Raw genomic sequence first — 18,439 nt, 5'->3', positions numbered from 1 at the left:
GCTTCTTTCACTTAGCACAATGTTTTCAAGTTTCATCCATGTTGTAGTGTGGATCGCTACTTCCATGGCTGAACAATATTCCGCTGTGTGGATAATCCCAAATTTTGTTTATCCATTCATCTGTTGATGGCCATCTGGATTATTACCACCTGTGGCTGTTGTGAATTGTGCTGTTATGAATATCTGCATACAAGTTTTTAGTTGAATACCTATTTTCAATTCTTTTGGGTATATTACCTAGGAGTAGAGTTGCTGGGTCGTATGGTATTTCGATGTTTAACTTACTGAGGAACCACTCCCCCTTCTTTTTATAGATTTTCACAGACTCAGAAGGCTGGAAAGGACCTCAAAAGTGACCTAGAGCAATGTTTCTCAGACTTTTGGATTTCATACAACCATGAAACTAAAACCACCACTACCACCACCCTCTCCCTTCAAAGTAATAGGGATTTGTGTCAGGATCAAGGCCAACCTCATAAAATGAGTATATTTAGTGTCAGGTAAACTCATTGCCTTGTACTTGTTTTTCTCCTATCACCTCCACCACTGGGTCATTTGGGAACCACTTGCCTGGTCCAATCTTCATCTAAAGTCTGAGTTCCCCTCTCCAGCTGCCCTGGGCTTGACCAGCCTCTGGGGCTCAGCTGGGGGATGTTCTCCCTTCTAGGTAGCCCTGGTCCCTGGAATATTCTTCCTCATGGAGTGCTGGCCCTACTCCCATGGTCTCCCCAGTATCTTTGCTCCCCACAGACCTTGGCCTCATTCCACCTGTTTTGGGCCTGGGACCCATGCTACTTTCTGCTTCCTGAATGCTCTATAGGGCTGAGCACAGCCAACATGAGACACTGAGAGCAGAAGAGGTGGAGATGAGGGAGCCCCAGACTTGTAAAGACTCTCAGCAGAAACAAAGAGAATCTCCAAGCCATATATGTATAGTATTATGGTATTTCATAAACACCTCCCCACCAAAAAAAAAAAAAAAATTGTGAACAAGCCATACAGACTAACAAGGTTTTATTTGTTTTATGTTGGCTGGGCTTATCCCAATTCAACATTTCTCTCTGTGCTGAAAGGCAGCAAGACAGCATGGAGAGACTTGACAGGTGAGGCCTGCATTCAAATCGACCATCGCCTGTTACAAGGTGACCTTGGTGAGGTTGATATCTGTGTGCCACACTCACCAAATTGGTAGAAAGGGGATTTTAAGGCTGCCTCACAAGATTATCATGAAGGAGGTGAGGCAACAGAAGCGCCCAGCACACCATAGGCACTTGCTCCATAACAGTTCTCATTGGAAGAAATCTGAGCAGCATTTTATACCTTCGATGAGCAAAAACAAAGTGAGAACACAAACTCACCATTATTTAATATACATTTGGCAAACAGAAGTCCTTCAAAGAATCAAATCCCTGTATGGAAAAACAATAAAATAGTAACAAAAAGAAGTGTTGGATGGTAAGGAACATGGAAACACAGTAGAGCTGAAACAAAACAGCACCTTGGTCTCTTATCAAAGGATCCAGTGGCACTGCTGAGGCCAAACCCTACCCCAGCCACCTGGACAGTGGGAACAAGGTCTCCCGGAAGAGGATGGCCATGCCCTGTGTCTATGAGCCCTAGGGAGGCAGCTCCAACAGGAACTAAGACTAATGGGGGCTGGCTCAACCCACTGGGTAGGGAGGGCCCTGAGGAGGGGCCCTGGGTGGTCCCCACCTTAGGAAAGAAGTTGAAGAGGGGACTCACCACCCACCTCCCCCAGGAAGGAGATTCAGTCCCTGGCCAGTCCTTCAGAATTTGGTATCGACTTTGTCAGGGAAAGCATCAGGTCTCCTTACATGCTGAACAGGATCTGTTGGTTAATGAGACATGATCACCTTGCCTGAACAAAGCACAGATGGTGCTTCACACCTTCAGTCTGGGCTGCAGAATCTTCCCAGGAAGGGTCCCAAGCCCTCAAAAGGTGCTTTCTTGGAAGGTCGGCATAGATGTTCACAGCTGTCTAGCCCGGGACTGGCCTGCACGGCACTGTCCTTAGGCAGCTCTGAGGCAAGAGCAAACTGGAGGGGTTTCCTGCTTCCTCTCTGCCCCCTGGATCAGCCCCTGTGATCAGGCTGGAAGGCCTCCCTTCTTTCTGTCCACCTTGCTGGGAATCCCAGTGACACAAACACCAGAGTCAGCCACAACTGGAGGGTGGGGATTCAACAACAACCCTCACTTCCTCGGGGCTCCAATACCAGCAGAGCCACCTAAGCTGCTGCCACCTCTGGCTGGAGGCTGCTGCTTCTGGCCTTGCCCACCCAGCCCTGGCTACATCAGGGCAAGTGGGAGGCGGGGTGGGGCAGGGGAGAAACAGAGTATTTCAAACAGGCAAGCACCGTGGAGATTTCTCCCATCTGCAGAGCTCCACATGGTGTGAAAAGGGCTTTCACCTTCATCTGCTCCTCAGCGCCTTGGGGAGTGCTACCCCCTTGTAACTGAAAGGGAAACTGAGGTCCAAGGAATGTTAGAAATATGTTACCCATTAAGAAGTGGCTGAGCCAAAACCCAGTGCTAGGACCGACTATAGATTCAGTGCTCTTCCACAGTCTCTGAAGATATGAGTACATTAAAACAGCGAGAATGCCTGGTGCCTCTAGCCCCGGGAGTCTATAGGAATTGGTGGCAAAAGCATGGGCTCAGAGCCCACTAGATCCGGTTCTCAGCCAGCTCTACTCCTTCCGGGCTGGGGAACTGGCATGCAGCTCCAGTCCTCTGTGTCTGTTTCCCCAGCGTGCAGGATGAGGTTAAACCATGCCAGCCTCCCGGCTTCTGGTGAGGACAGATGACACTGGGTTCCAGCTGCTGCACACAGAAGGTGCTCAATGACTGTGTCTCCTTAAAAAAGGTTGGGATGCGAGGAACATTTATAAAGGTGTCTGTCAGTGATGGCTAAAACAAAACCTCTTCTCTCCAGTCATGTGGGAAGCTGGCTTTTATGGGCAGGAAGATGGGAGGATGAAGGAGGAACAGCATCCGCTGGATCAACGGACAGAAGGAGAACACGATGAGGCTCCAGGCAACATGTTCAGGACTCCCTCTAGAAGCCAGCAGAGGGTGAATGGGCACTCATGGCCGGGGGAGGGAGAGGTGAGAGGCCACATCTCCCAAGGAGACCAGCATGCGGCCAGGCAGAGCTCACGGTAAAGATGAGAACTCTGCAAAGGCTGCTATCCATTGCGCATGTCCCACGGACCAAGTGCTTGACGCACGCTGGCTCTAAGCGCCAACTTACCCGTCCCTGGCCACACAGCTGGCTAGCTGCAGGGCTGAACCAGAACCCTGAGCCTGAGTCCAGAGCACACGCTTTCTCCACTCTTCCGTGCTGCCCCTCGAGGCTGGGACCACCATTCCTTTCTTCTCTTGCTGTCCAGGTCCTCAAGGGTGGGGACTGGCTCTGACTCATCTCTGCACCCCCAGCACCCAGCGGTGCTGGTCGAATGAATTACGCACTTGAAAACATTTCAGAAACCTACTGGACTCAAAAGTCAGAGTCCTTTTCATAGAATATGACACGGTAGAAAACTACACAGGCTGATTCCCTTCTGAGGAATGTAGCCTTAGAAGAAATTCTAAATTCTTCACTTCTTTGCCTAGAAAATGTGAGTATCCAAGTCCTTCTACAATGTAATGTATTAGGGTCTTCTGCTCCCACTCAAAGTGGAAAAGCCCTACTGTGATATGGGGTGAGCAGCGTGGAATATCAGAGCATTGTCTTGCCTGACGACAGACAAGGAAACTGAAGGCCAGGAAGGAAAAGGGATCCCTCAAGATCACACCTTGGGCCTCGCCATTTTTCCTACATAAAAGGCTGCCTTTGCAAGAAAGAAGTACGCATTCAACATATACATCCTGAACAGCTGTTGTACGCTATCTGCAGCAGGTGCAGTGAAGTGCTAGAGCAGAGTTATCACACGGAGCAGTAAGGGCCCCAGAGGCTGGAGGAGTTAGTTCTGTGTAAGGGAGTTGAGAAAGGCTTCATGTGATAGGTGACTTGGACCATTAGGGAGAAGTTAGAAGTTCTAAGGGAAGATGTGGAAGAGTGGCTAACCTTCTGCCAAAATATGTGCTCCCCCATCTAAGTACAGAGCTGTTGCTGTGAAGCCACTACCTGAACAACGACTACACGTGGGGCCACGTGACTATGAGCGGCCGATGGAACGTGAGCAGTTAAGAGCAAAGCAGTAAAGAAATGGCTGTGCCTTCTTCACCATCCCCTTCCCCTCTGCCAGCCAGAAACAAAGCCTCTGAGGCCCCAGGAATGGCAGAGCCACAGATGAAAGGAGCTGGGTCCCTGAATCACCGTGTGCTTCTGCCGAGCGGATGCAGCCATACTGGATTGTATGGGAGAGTAAGTCTCTACAGTGTTGGAGTTTGTTACAGCAACAAGCATCACCAACTACTACAGAAGGGAAGGGAAGACAGGTGTTCCAGGCAGAAGGACTAAGGCACAGCGGTGTGACAAAAACATAGTGTGTTTCAGGGAATGGGGAAGGTCTGATGGTGGCTGGAGCACCGGCCACGTGAAGGGGGTACTGAGATTCAGCAAGCTCACGCTGGTCACCACAGGAAGGAAGGTCACGTACAGGGATTGTTTCCAGGGGCCCTGGTGTTGCTGGCGCTGCTCTCGAAGGAAGAGTGGAAGTTGTGAATGGTTTCCTGTAAAATTTGTCTCTCGCGTCCCTGTGGAGGAAATTGAAAACAGACACAGAAAGTCTTGTTAAATCTTTTAACCATTAATTCAATTGACACAGTGCTGTTAACGTTTAACTCATACTTGAAAAACCCATGGGCATCTTGGGGAAAACAAATTACCTAATTGAAAGAGTACTGAGTTTAATAAAAACATCCTGAGTCAGAATCTCCCCCAGCACCCACAAACACAGCATGCCAGGCCTGGAGAGGCCCCCAAGATGCAGGGGTCCAATTTCCCAGATGAGGAAGGGCAGCAGAACCCAGGGAGCAAGAATGACTTGCCCTGGGTCACTCGGCCCGGAAGGGACGTCTCCTACCCTGCCCTGTGCATCTTTCCAGCCCTCGTATCTCCAGGGACTTCAGAGGGAGCTGAACTTTCTGATACAGAGTGAGAGTTTGAACTGCCTTTACTCCCCCTTGTCCAAAAGATGACAGATTCGTTTTCACAGTGATTCACTTCTCACCCCATCCTTGCAGACCCCCCTCCTAGTTGCTGCTCTTTACACACGTATTTTGAGATGGGAAAAGAGGGGGGATGTGGATTTTTTTTTAAGCCCAAAGAACATCTTCACTGAATACGTAGGCGAGAGGCAGTGATATATAGAGGTGAAGAACAGAGACTGGAATCACACAGCCTGGGTTCAAATCCCAACCCTCCCATTTACTAGCTGGGTGACTTTGAGCAAGATACTTCATCTCTCTGGGCCTTAATTTCCTCATCTATAAAACGAGGATGATAATTGTACCTCAGATGGTTGCTGCTGACATTGGGCTGTGGGTGGGCAGCAGGAGGCCAGCATATCCTGACCTCAGAGAACAGCAGTGTAGATTAAACATATATATATATATATATATATATATATATTTTTTTTTTTTGCGGTACGCGGGCCTCTCACTGTTGTGGCCCCTCCCGTTGCGGAGCACAGGCTCCGGACGCGCAGGCTCAGCGGCCATGGCTCACAGGCCCAGCTGCTCCGCGGCAATGTGGGATCCTCCCAGACCAGGGCACAAACCCATGTCCCCTGCATCGCAGGCGGACTCTCAACCGCTGCGCCACCAGGGAAGCCCTAAACATATATTTTTTAAACTAAGAAATAAATGTGGTCAAAATGTAAAGCAAATTAAAACTGAATAATCTCTGGCAGATTGTTTTCTGCCAAGAGTGGAAAAAAAATAAAAAACTCCACCGAATGAGCCTAGACTTTAAACTTTCTCTTCCTTTATTGCATGGACTGCCCTTTCCAGATCCCCAAGCAGAGACCTCTAGTGCTGACGAGGCCTCCTGGACACTTGGGAGGGCAGAAGAGTCTCCCTTCACACAATCCTTCCAGGTCATTCTTCCAAGACAGCTGGGAAAGTGCCATCAGGATTCCATCAACACACACCTAAAGGCAGCAGGGAAGAGGACAGAGCATTGGAGGTGGGGAGGTGGAGTCAGAGGACCCCGAATCCCTAAACCACTACTCACTCTGTCCTAGGCATGACCCCATGCTGCTGAGTTTCTGTATCTGTAAAAGGGGGATGGTATCACATGCTGGGGCTGTGATGAGGCTCAACCTGAGATAATGAACGGGGTGACACTGTGCAAACTGCAGAGGGCTAAAAAATAAATAGAGGGAATGACAACCATGTCATTATTAGACACCACCTTAGCCTTAATTGCCTGAGAAATGAGGTCAGGGCGAGACAGGGTTCCAGCACACTATGCTTCCTAACCTCAGGAGGGAGCCGCAGATGATGGAAACCATAATCACTCCCTGCATCCACACCTGATTGAAGATGATAATGATAACTGCCCTTTAAAAACCCCCAAGTTTCAAAGGACCTGCCTGATAATTCTCAAAAAGAAAAAAAGCAAATGGCCATTAAAAGTAGAAAAAATGTTCAGTCTATCTAGTAGTTAAAGAAATACAAACCAACACAAGGCATACTTCTCGGCCTATCAAATTAATAAAAATTAAAAAGCAAATTGGTAGTACCCAATGCTGGCAAGGGTGACACTGGAACTTATAACCACAGCTGGTGGGGGTGTTCACTGGCTCCTGCTGGAAGGTATTTCAGGACAAAGTACCATATACCTTGACTTAGACTCTGACTCCATAATTTCACTTTTTTTAGATGTCTATTCTGAGGAGATAATTAGAAAGCCTTATACACGAAGTTGCTCACTGTAGCACTATTTATAGAAAGTTGGAATATCTACATATCCAACAAGTAGGGATTAAAAAAAATAATTTTAGTACATCCTTGCAAATTTATTTTATTATATTAAAAGAGTTCTTAATGACATGGGTAACTGCATATATTTACTGTTAAACAAAGTAAGTAGAATATAAAATTATAGGTCCAAATTTATCTCAGCCACATAAAGAAAACATTCAGCACAAAACACTGCAGAGCGATCTCACCAAATACGAACAGTGCTGGCCTCTGGGTAGTTGGATCGTGACTCCTTTGAAAGTTTTTTCGCCTTTCTGGCACTGTGCAAATTTAGTAAGACAAATATGCACAACTTTGAATAATCACAAAAAAATGGGAATGGAAAGAAGCAATGGCTTTAGGACCAACTAAAGGTGAAACTCAGGCCATCATTTCTGTTTAACCTTCTCCAATATAGCACTTGTCTGAAACTAACAGACTAATAAGCTGACTTGAGTATACATCACAACTCGGATACTGGGGTGGGCTCACCTGGAAGTCAAATAGTTTGCAGGCTGAAGGTCCACGCTGCTTTGCTGATATTTTTATGGCTGAGCCAGGTTTTGGGCGATAGTCATTAAAAAAAAAATTTTGAGGAGGCAAAGATGGTGTCAAGATGGCAGTGTGGGAAGATGCAGAGTTAGCGTCTCCCCACAACTAGGGTGCCTGCCGGCCGCTGGTGGGGGACACTGACGCCCAAGGAGACGGGAAGAACCCGAGAGTGAACTGGTAGGATGTAGGGGGACTGAGGGGGTAGGAGAAGTGGAGGCCAGACAGGATCAGCGCCCCTGAGGCCGGGGAGATCAGGAGAGGCAGGTGGGAGGGACTCTCCGGAAAGAGCATGAGAGGAGCAGAGGGCAATCGCCTGGCCCACGCGGGCCGGGGAACCTGCTGAGCTCCCAGGCGGGTCCCCTGCCCTCCAATGCCCTGTCCAGGCCAACAGGTCCTTGGGAGCATAGGAGGGAGGCCAGGGAGATCAGGAGAGGCAGGCGGGAGGGGCCCTCCCAGACCGGAGGAGCAGGAGAGGTGGGAGGGAGTTTGCCCCACCCACTCGAGCCCAGAAAGCCTGCTGGGCTCCCAGGTGAGGTCCGCTGCCCTCTGAGACCAGGGGTGGGGGGCACATCTGTGTCCCTTCTGTTCCTTGAGCCTAAGCCCCACCCCCCACAGCCCCCAGGGCCTTTTCCAGCCCTGTGGGTCCTGAGTATTGGCCCCACCCACCGCCCAAACCTCGCCCTTGCTTAGGCCCCGCCCTCCACAGCCAAGGCCTCCCACCAACCCGCCCCTTTTATTTTTTGCTACTCCATGTGGCTTGCGGGATCTTGGTTTGCGAGCCTGGGGTTGGGCGGAAGCTCCTGTGGTGGGAGCTCCGAGTCCAAACCACTGGGCTAACAGAGAACCTCAGACCCTAGGGAATATTCACCAGAGTGAGGTCTCACAGAGGTCCCCATCTCAGCACCAAGATCCAGCTCTACCCAATAGCCTACAAACTCCAGTGTTCGAAGCCTCAGGCCAAACAACCAGTAAAACAGGAATACAATCCCACTCATGAAGAGAAAAAAAAAAAAGGAGATTGCAAAAAAAGATGTCACAAATGAAGGAGCAAGGTAAAAACCTACGAGACCAAATAAATGAAGAGGAAATAGGCAATCTACCTGAAAAAGAATTCAGAGTAATGATAGTAAAGATGATCCAGAATCTTGGAAATAGAATGGAAGCACGGATTGAGAAAATACAAGAAATATTTAACAAGATCTAAAAGAACTAAAGAAAAACAGAGATGAACAACACAATAACTGAAACGAAAAATACACCAGAAGGAATCAATAACAGAATAACTGAGGCAAAAGAACGAATAAGTGAGCTGGAAGACAAAATGCTGGAAATAACTGCTGAGGAGCAGAATAAAGAAAAAAGAATGAAAAGAACTGAAGACAACCTCAGAGACCTCTGGGACAACACTAAATGCACCAACATTCGAATTATAGGGGTCCCAGAAGAGAAAAAGAAAGGGTCTGAGAAAATATTTGAACAGATTATAGTTGAAAACTTCCCTAACATGGGAAAGGAAATAGTCACCCAAGTCCAGGAAGCACAGAGAGTTCCATACAGGATAAACCCTAGGAAAAACACACCAAGACACATATTAATCAAACTAACAAAAATTAAATTCAAAGAAAAAATATTAAAAGCAGCAAGGGAAAAACAGAAAATAACATACAAAGCAATCCCCATAAGGTTATCAGCTGATTTTTCAGTGGAAACGCTGCAGGCCAGAAGGGAGTGGCAGGCTATACTTAAAGTGATGAAAGAGAAAAAAACTTACAACCAAGATTACTCTACCCAGCAAGGATCTCATTCAGATTCGATGGAGAAGTCAAAAGCAGCTCCTGCAGCTCAATAACAAAAAAACAAACAACCCAATCCAAAAATGGGCAGAAGACCTAAATAGACATTTCTCCAAAGAAGATATACAGACGGCTAACAAACACATGAAAGAATGCTCAACATCATTAATCATTAGAGAAATGCAAATCAAAACTACAATGAGATATCATCTCACACCAGTCAGAATGGCCATCATCAGAAAATCTAGAAACAATAAATGCTGGAGAGGGTGTGGAGAAAAGGGAACACTCTTGCACTGTTGGTGGGAATGTAAATTGATACAGCCACTATGGAGAACAGTATGGAGGTTCCTTAAAAAAATACAAATAGAACTACTATACGACCCAGCAATCCCACTACTGGGCATATACCCTGAGAAAACCATAATTCAAAGAGTCATGTACCAAAATGTTCATTGCAGCTCTATTTACAATAGCTTCCCTGTATTTGCAACACATGGAAGCAGCCTAAGTGTCCATCAACAGATGAACGGATAAAGAAGATATGGCACATATATATACAATGGAATGTTACTCAGCCACAAAAAGAAACGAAATTGAGTTATTTGTAGTGAGGTGGATGGACCCATCTGTCATACAGAGTGAAGTAAGTCAGAAAGAGAAAAACAAATACCGTATGCTAATGTATATATATGGAATCTAGAAAAAAAAGAAGATGGTACTGATGAACCTAGTTGCAGGGCAGGAATAAAGAGGTAGACATAGAGAATGGACTTGATGACATGGGGTGGGAGGGCGAAGCTGGGGCAAAGTGAGAGTAGCATCGACATATATACACTACCGAATGTGAAACAGTTGGCAGGTGGGAAGCAGCAGCATAGCACAGGGAGACTGGCTCCGTGCTCTGCGATGACCTAGAAGGGTGGGATACGGAGGATGGGAGGGAGGCTCGAGAGGGAGGGGATATGGGGACATGTGTATGCATATAGCTGATTCGCTTTGTTGTACAACAGAAACTAACACAGTATTGTGAAGCAATTATACTCTAATAAAGATCTATTAAAAATTTTTTTGGCTAAAATGTTCAAACTTTTTTGATTGTGTATGAAATATATTTTATATCACAACCCCGTTACATGTAAATCCATACAACTTAAACAAGCTTTAGCCTTCTTACCTGCAAAGAACGTTCATATTTTCTGCTCTGTTCTATTTTGCTTGTTAAAATGCTACTCATGAACTACTAAATTGATTCCACAACCCTCCAGCATGCTGTGGACCACAGCTAGAAAGACATGGGGGTGAGGGGACAAGGAAAGCTGGGCATCTCCTCTCCCAAGTGTCCTGAGTTTTCAAATGTGTACAGAGCATTTGAGCCACAATGGGTACTCTTTTGGCCAAGGTTCAGTTTCGAAAGAAAGAGGATGAACATTAGGAGAAGCTCCTGCCCTAGAGCAATCAAGAAGGAGACAGGAGTCGGGGTCAGGCGGGTCCAGCCCAGAAGAGCCGAGGCCCCAGGCGTCCAAAGAGCTATTGGAAGCCACACTTGGCCTGAGAAGTTCTTTGCTCTTTCTAAGAACTAGCACAGACTTGCAATGGTAACCTAGAGTAGGGAAGATACACTTGCTTTTGTGATATTCAACGTCTCCCAATCATACCTTTGCTCTAAGATGCACTTGACACACAGTCCTCATTTCCACAGGACTTTGGCACTACTGACCCTTGAATAATAGGGCCATTCTCCAGCGATCAGTTCAGCTCAGCCCCTTCCCCTTGCACCTATCTCCACGTGGGTTTGCCTGACTTTGCAGGGTGGATGCTACCTGTGGGGAGGACATGGGTGGCGTGGCATGTTGGATGCACCCGGATCTTTCAGTTGGGAGATGATCAGCTGGGGCCCCCAAGGAAGACCACGGTATTGGGCTGAATGTTTGTGTCCTGTGTTGAAACCCTAAGCCATCAATGTGATGGTGTTAGGGGGTGGGGCCTTTGGGGGGTGATTAGAATTAGGTGAGCTCATGAGGGTCAGCCTCCCATGATACCATCGGTGTCCCTATAAGAAGAGATAAGAGAGATTGGCTTCTCTCTGTTATGGGTCACATGGGGACACATGAGAAGGTGGCATTGTGCAACTTGGAATAGGACCCTCACCAAACTCAACCACTGGCACCCTGATCTTAGACTTCCAGCCTCCATACTTTGAGAATTCAATTTCCATTTACAAGCCACCTGGTTTGGGTATTTTGTTATGCAGCCCGAACTAAGACAACCACCAGCGGATGTTCCTCTCGATGGGGCCCCGCTTAGTATGGGATACAAGCTGTTACAGAAACAAGGAGAAGGGGGGCAATGAATTTCAGAGAAAACTTAAAGAAAAAAATGTTCAGGCCTGTACAGACTTTAAGACAAATGTCCTCCTTTGGAGTGGGCTTGAGATGTCACATCATCCACTCTGATGATGACAGTTTCCTAAGATTTGCAAACCAACCCAGTCTGTTTTCTTTTTATGATTCCGGACCAAGGAGGCCATAACCACTGAGGGCAGAGGAGAGGTTCCAGAAGCATTAGCGGTTACCATCTACCAAGCCCCAGGCCAGGCTCCAGGGACACCTAGCTCCTGTCCTTCCATGCCCTCCGAGGTCCTCACTGGCCCTACATCTAGAATCTTTTCTGTCCTTCTCGACTGGCCTAGGCTTGGCTTTCCTCACCTCCTTCCTCCCCTTGGCTCACACATCTGGCCCTTGGAGGCCAGGAGGAGGAAGGGTCCTAACTTCTGAGCCAGAGCCTCCTTACCATCACTCACCTAGTCCCCACCCCGAAGCCCTTGGACACTTGACTGGGTCACCCTCAACCACCCTGAGAGCCTTAATCTGTCCCCTCTGGCCTCCCCTCACACCAGGCATCTTTCTCTCCATGCTCCAGCCACTCCTTTAGTTCTTTAAATGCACCACACATCTTCTCACTGCAGGGCCTTTGCACATGTGCTGCCCTCTGCCTGGTCTGCACTTTTCTTCTACCCCTTTGCCAGGTGGTTCCTGTCTTCCTTCACATTGCAGCCCTCCTGCCCTTGCTCGGGGACGTCTTCCAGGCCCTTGCCTTACCAGTCCCCACTCTAAGTCAGGAGCTCTCACAACACAATTTGCCTGTCCCGTGCCTGTGGATTATACCGAGGCAGGATAGCAGAGAGGCCAGGACACAAACTCTGGGTTCTAATCTTGCCTCTGCCACTTACTGATTGTGTGATCTTAGGCAAGTTCCCTGATCTCTCTGTGCTTCAGTTCCCTCATCTGTAAACTGGAAACAACCTCAGCAGCTTTCGTGAGGGTTACACGAATGACTAGATGTGACGTGCTCAGAGCAATGCTGGGCACTGAGTGATACTCAGTGCTCAACACCCACACAGTGCCTGGGACATGGCAGACAGTTAAAGGGAGATTTCTCATGAGTAAATCAATGCTCTGAAGAGTTTAGTGCTGGCTTCAGGTGATCCACCTGCAGTAAGCCACCCTGAGGCTTCCGTTCCCTAGGTGAACCCTTCCTAGCAGCCGAGACCTACCCACCTTCTGCTGCTCATGTCTAAGGGCAGGGCAGAAACGGTGCTGGTCTCCGAGTTGGGGCTCACTGCCTCTCTCGGAGCCTCTGCTTCCCTATCTGTAAAGTGAGGCAGCAAGGGTCCCAGGACAGGTGAGCAGTGTTTAGGAAGAGGCCACTTGCAGAGGAGAAAGAACACACAGCAAAGACCTGCAGGAAAACGCTTAGGCTTGCAGACACCTGCAATGCCTGAAGCAATGCCGACTACATCACTTTGAAGGACGACCTCACAGCCTACACACAGGCAAAACAGTGACGACCACGAAGGCAGAAAAACCAGCCGCCAACCCGGCGAGGCTGCAGGGCTGGAGGAGCTGCTTCCACACAGTGTGATGCTGCAGGAACCAGTGAGAAGGACCCCCTCCCTACCCCCGACTCTGCTCCTGGGCTGCACGAGGAGAGTGTGAGGGTACCGGCCTCCTGGATTAACTGAGGAAAGGTATGCACAGTGATCTGTGAATGATAACTGTTACGTGGATATTTACCTGAGATTGTCACTACAGGTCTGTTCAATATTTCTGTGCCTACCTGGCAATATATAGAAAGAACCATAAAATGGTACGATCGCTAACATAACCTTGTATTGTGGAACACAGCCTGAAGAACAAAACAACAGCAGAAAAAGCAAAAACGCAGAGATGTCCATTCTGGTACTATTTACAATGGTCAAATCCCAGATTTTACCTGTCACTATCGTCGAACAAGTGGGGAGCTGTTCGGCTAAGTGTGAAAGAGCAACAGGTATGCAAGTATTTATACGTTATTGCTTGAATAAGAGACCAAAAAAATCCAGCCCACGTTAGGGAAAAAGACAGAAGGCAAAGGAATGTGAATAGCCCAAGAGCGACTGTACAACTGTCTGCAGAGTGAGTGGTGCCTCACTTCTCTTGTGTTCTGTTTGCTTGTTTGTTTTTTGCATATGTGCCTTTGGGTGGGTGGATGGGTGGGTGGGGGCTTTGCTAATCTTTAGCTCTAAAGCTGGTGAAACAGAAGTTGAACATTAGACAAAAATGCAGGATGCCAACAACAACAACAACACTGACTGACAGATCTCTGTGTGCCAGGTGCTCTGCGGAGCATTTTAGTCCCGGCAGCGAGCCCATCACCCCCACCCTACAGACAAGAAAGCGAGGCTCAGAGGAGGGTGTGACTTGCCCAGGGTCATTGTAAGTGGAGGAGCTGGGATTCAAACCCAGGTCGGCCTGACCCTGCCGCCTGTCTTAATCAACTTCCACTGTGCTCCGGAGGGCAAAACCCAGCCCGGTGGGGTGAGATGACCGGAGGGAATGTTTTAGCCAAATCTAAGGAGAAACCACCTTATGGGAAGAGAGATCTCGAAAAGGAACAGGCATACTCAAAGGTAGTGACCCCTCGGTCATGAGAGGTGTATGAGCGGGGCTGTCGTCCACCAGGTGTGGGGGAGAGATGAAATCAGACCATGAAGGTCCCTGGAACACTGGGGCCGAGGATCCTAGTGAAGCTCTCAGCTGTTGGAAACAGGAAAAAAAAAAAAAAAAGATTGAGAACAATACCTTGCCTGCGTTCAGTTCAGAAATCGCTGCCAAAATCTGCTGCCTGGACCCGTCTGTCTTAATCCCCAGCTCCTTCAGGTCGCCATCGGTGAGCGTGAGGAACGCTTCCATATCCACCTGGGGAGAGAGAGGGGGATTCGCTGCTATCTGCTCGGCGCCACACCTCTTTTCCCCAACCACAACCAGACTATCACGATAACGAGCTATTAGTGCTTATGAGCAGTGAATTAATTATGATTTACTACTTCCAAGTCCTGGCTTTATGCTGAAAGTTTATTTGAAAACATCATTAAAATCGAACCCTCAGGACTTCCCTGGTGGTGCAGTGGTTAAGAATTCGCCTGCCAATGCAGGGGACACAGGTTCGATCCCTGGTCCGGGAAGATCCCACATGCCGCGGAGCAACTAAGCCCATGCGCCACAACTACTGAGCCCGCATGCCTAGAGCCCGTGCTCTGCAACAAGAAAAGCCACCGCAATGAGAAGCCCACGCACCACAACGAAGAGTAGCCCCCCGCTCGTCACAACTAGAGAAAGCCCGCGCGCAGCAACGAAGACCCAATGCAACCAAAAATAAATAAAATAAAAAACAAACAAAAACAAAACAAAACAAAAAAAACGATCTCTCCTCAGCTCTAAGCCTGGGATTTTTAGGAGAGGTGCATTCTGGAAAGACTCTGAAAACGAAACAAGTAAGGGAAGTCTCTGAGACGGTAATCTGGGTGACTCGAGTGGTAAAAAATCCAAGTCTTGGTACTAGAAAGTTAATTCCAATGTTGCTGCACTTTTAACAGTATCCGATACTGCACAGAAAATATGAGTATGTGGCAGTACTCACCATGTTTCCCCCCCCCCCCCAAGGACAAGAGAGATGCAGACTGTGGAAAGACAGAGTGAGAAAATAAACAAGCAGAAGCAATAAAGGAAAGAAGGGCCATTGGTTTTTACCAGAAAAAAAAGGGCATCTCAAAGCTGTTCAATCCTTGGTTTTTGCCAGAGAAATTCTAACATTTCTGTCATCCCTGCCTAGGCCTCAGCTCCAGGAGAAATTTCTTCCCTGTCTTGATCTCTTTTAATAGTCACTTTACTTTCATGGATTTAAAAAAAAATCTTGAACCAGGTTTGAGTTAGTGGGGAAGGGTCTGCTCCCTTATCCAACATCAAGCTCTCCCTGAGATGCAGAAAGGGCCCCTCTGATAACGGATAAGCTCCCTGAATCCCTCGGACACTTTACAGATCACAAGGTGCTAACGGGATCAAGGAAGAGGTGACATGATTTTGACGGAAACCACCTGCCCCTGGCCCTGCTGGATACTCCCCTCCCCCACCATCCCAGACCTGTGGCAGAGACCCCACACCCAGCTCCTCAGAAAGCACGGAACGCATAAAATAAAAGCAGGCAGCCATCAGCAAACAGTAAAGATTTTTTTGACGATGAGAACAATCGCCACTGAAGTTTAAGACATCAAGGAGGCAGGAAGGACAGGCTGGATACGGCAGAAAAGCAAACCAAGGAAGAAAGCCACAGCACCCCTTACTGTTTCCTGAACAAAAATACAAACTCCTCAGATTTTGGAATTTATGAATTAGATAAGATTCTAATGACCAAATAATTCTGCCTTCTCAAATAACAGAGAAAATGTTAAATAATATTTAAATCAAACTGACTAGGTTGAGTTCATCTGCCCAGTGAGGAACATTTCTCTTGCCATAATTTAGCTTGAATTATTTTTATAGAGACTGGATTTTCTTCACAACCACAATGCCTTTTTTTATAATGGCTTTTGGCTTTTATTCGGAGGCAGACCCTTTTAAATTTAAACATGATCTGTTGTATTTACTTTGAATGCCAATATACTGTGTATTACCCCCCCCCCAAAAAAAACAAACTCCTCAACTGCATCTCAAGCTTGTTGGGGACAATGAGTGACTCTCGTGATTGCTACAATAACTATGACAGTTGTCATGTGCTAAACTGGGCACCAGAATGTTCTAAGCCAGTGATTACACCCTGGTGGCTAATGGGCCCACTGAGGAGTTTTATTTGGCCAACAGTAAAAATTTTAACATCTTATTGAGATGTAATTCACCTACCATACAATTCACCCATTTAAAGTGTGCAATTCAAAGATTTTTAGTGCAGAGTTATGCAACCGTCACCACACTTAATTTTAGAACATTTTCATCACCCCAAAAAGAAAACCCATACTCATTAGCAATCACTCCCATTCTATCCTCCCCACATTCCCTGGCAACCACTAATCTACTGTCTGTCTCTATAGATTTGCCTATTCTGGACACTGTATATAAATGGAGTCATACCATATGCGGCCTTTTGTGACTACTTTCACTTAGCACAGTGTTTTCAAGGCTCATCCATGTTGTAGTGTGTATCAGCATTTCCTTCTTTTTCATGACCTAGCTACATTCCATGGTATAGAGGTAACACGTCTTAGTTATTCATTCATCAACTGAGGGGCATTTGGGTCGTTTCCACTTTTTGGCTACTAAGAATAGTGCTGCTATGAACACTCTGTGTGAACACATGCTTTCAGTTATCTTGGGTATATACCTGGGAGAGGGATTTCTGGGTCATAAGGTAACTCTGCTAAACATTTTGAGAAACTGCCAAACTGCAGGACAGTAATTTTTAAAAATGTGGTGGTGAGCGCTTTAGAGCAAATAGGAACCTCTTAGACTAACACAGACTATTTACATCCAGATACTGAACACAGGTTCATCAGGATTTGCTTTTTTACCTGCTTTAAACCTAAGAACGTGCCAGGCAATCCCCTTCAACTAGAGAGCAGAGTTCAAAATTATACAATTCTATTATAATAAAACAAGTTATAAGGTCCCCAGGATTTCACTGTTATGAACTGAACCAAATGTGCTGAACAAGAATTCTATTTCCTCAGCTATCTAAGTGAAAAAGATCAATCTAGGCTTACAGGATGACAACCTACATATTTAGACAACTGTTTTATGGTAAGATATAAATTGACATTCAGAAAGAACATCCTGGGCTTCCCTGGTGGCGCAGTGGTTGAGAGTCTGCCTGCTGTGCAGGGGACATGGGTTCGTGCCCCAGTCCGGGAGGATCCCACATGCCGCAGAGCGGCTGGGCTCGTGAGCCATGGCTGCTGAGCCCGTGCGTCCGGAGCCTGTGCTCCGCAACGGGAGAGGCCACAACAGTGAGAGGCCCGCGTACTGCAAAAAAACCAAAAAAACCCCCCAAAAAACAAAAAAAAACAAAAAAGAACATCCTTACCTCTTGCTCCTCAAAAATGGGCTGATATTTCTCAAGTGATAATTTCTTAAGGATTCCAGTCAGTTCATCTTCAAGAGGGAAAGAATGTAAAATAAGATATTTTAGCATTGGGTAAAATGTATCAAGAGTGATCTTCAAACTTTCATAAAACAGTGGTAATCTTATTTTGAAATTCTACCAGAAACCCCAACACAGAAAACAGATCTAAGGTGCGTTCCTGGGGATGAAGCTGAAGGTGGGTCCCGAGCCACCTGTTGACCATAATCTTCCCTTAGGGCAGGCTCTCAGCATTTGCCAAAACCCCAGATTGGGCTATGAAGACAGAAGATGTGGGGGCAGTTCATGGCCAGGCTCCAAAGGCTGACTCTCCAATGGCGGGACCATCAAGTTCTTGGAGGTCTAGCTGCTGGGACTAAAACCCTCCCGTCTGTCCCAGAACAATTTTTAATTATGATTTCTTGACTGTTGTTAGCTACAGCTGCAGTAAACACTAATGCCAGCAGTCCTCAGCTAGACAGAGAAAGAACTGGAGAGAACAGGTAGGTGGGCTTCAGACCAGAGTCAAGGTTTGCCTCAAGCGTTCGGAGGCTGTGGGCTTCCTGAAGGAAGGGCGTGTCTGAATGGGACAGCAGAGCCAGATGGGCACAGACCAGGGGAAAACAGAAAATTTTGAGTATCAAGTTATCAGAGCAGGGAAGATAAAGGAGACAAAAGCAGCATCTGTGGGGGCTTTAAGAAACATTCCTTCACACATTCGATAAGGATTTATC

The 18,439-nt window shown here is 47.2% G+C and overlaps 1 protein-coding gene across 3 annotated transcripts in view; it reads right to left on the bottom strand.

Moving 5' to 3' along the window:
• Window positions 1-1,341: 1,341 nt before the first annotated feature.
• Window positions 1,342-18,439, bottom strand: part of ANKS6 (ankyrin repeat and sterile alpha motif domain containing 6) — a 56,750-nt gene continuing 39,652 nt past the window's right edge. For all 3 annotated transcript variants that reach the window (XM_060300704.1, XM_030829818.2, XM_030829820.2), the window contains exons 13-15: window positions 17,670-17,737; window positions 14,399-14,515; window positions 1,342-4,719 (exon numbers count right to left, since the gene is read on the bottom strand). In XM_060300704.1, coding sequence (XP_060156687.1) covers window positions 4,615-4,719; window positions 14,399-14,515; window positions 17,670-17,737 — 290 coding nt within the window. In that variant the 3' untranslated portion in view covers window positions 1,342-4,614. The remainder of the gene's footprint in view (window positions 4,720-14,398; window positions 14,516-17,669; window positions 17,738-18,439) is intronic.

Source organism: Globicephala melas, chromosome 6 (genome assembly GCF_963455315.2).
Source record: "Globicephala melas chromosome 6, mGloMel1.2, whole genome shotgun sequence".
Classification (NCBI taxonomy): Eukaryota; Metazoa; Chordata; class Mammalia; order Artiodactyla; family Delphinidae; genus Globicephala; species Globicephala melas.
This window is presented reverse-complemented; position numbering and strand designations above follow the sequence as displayed.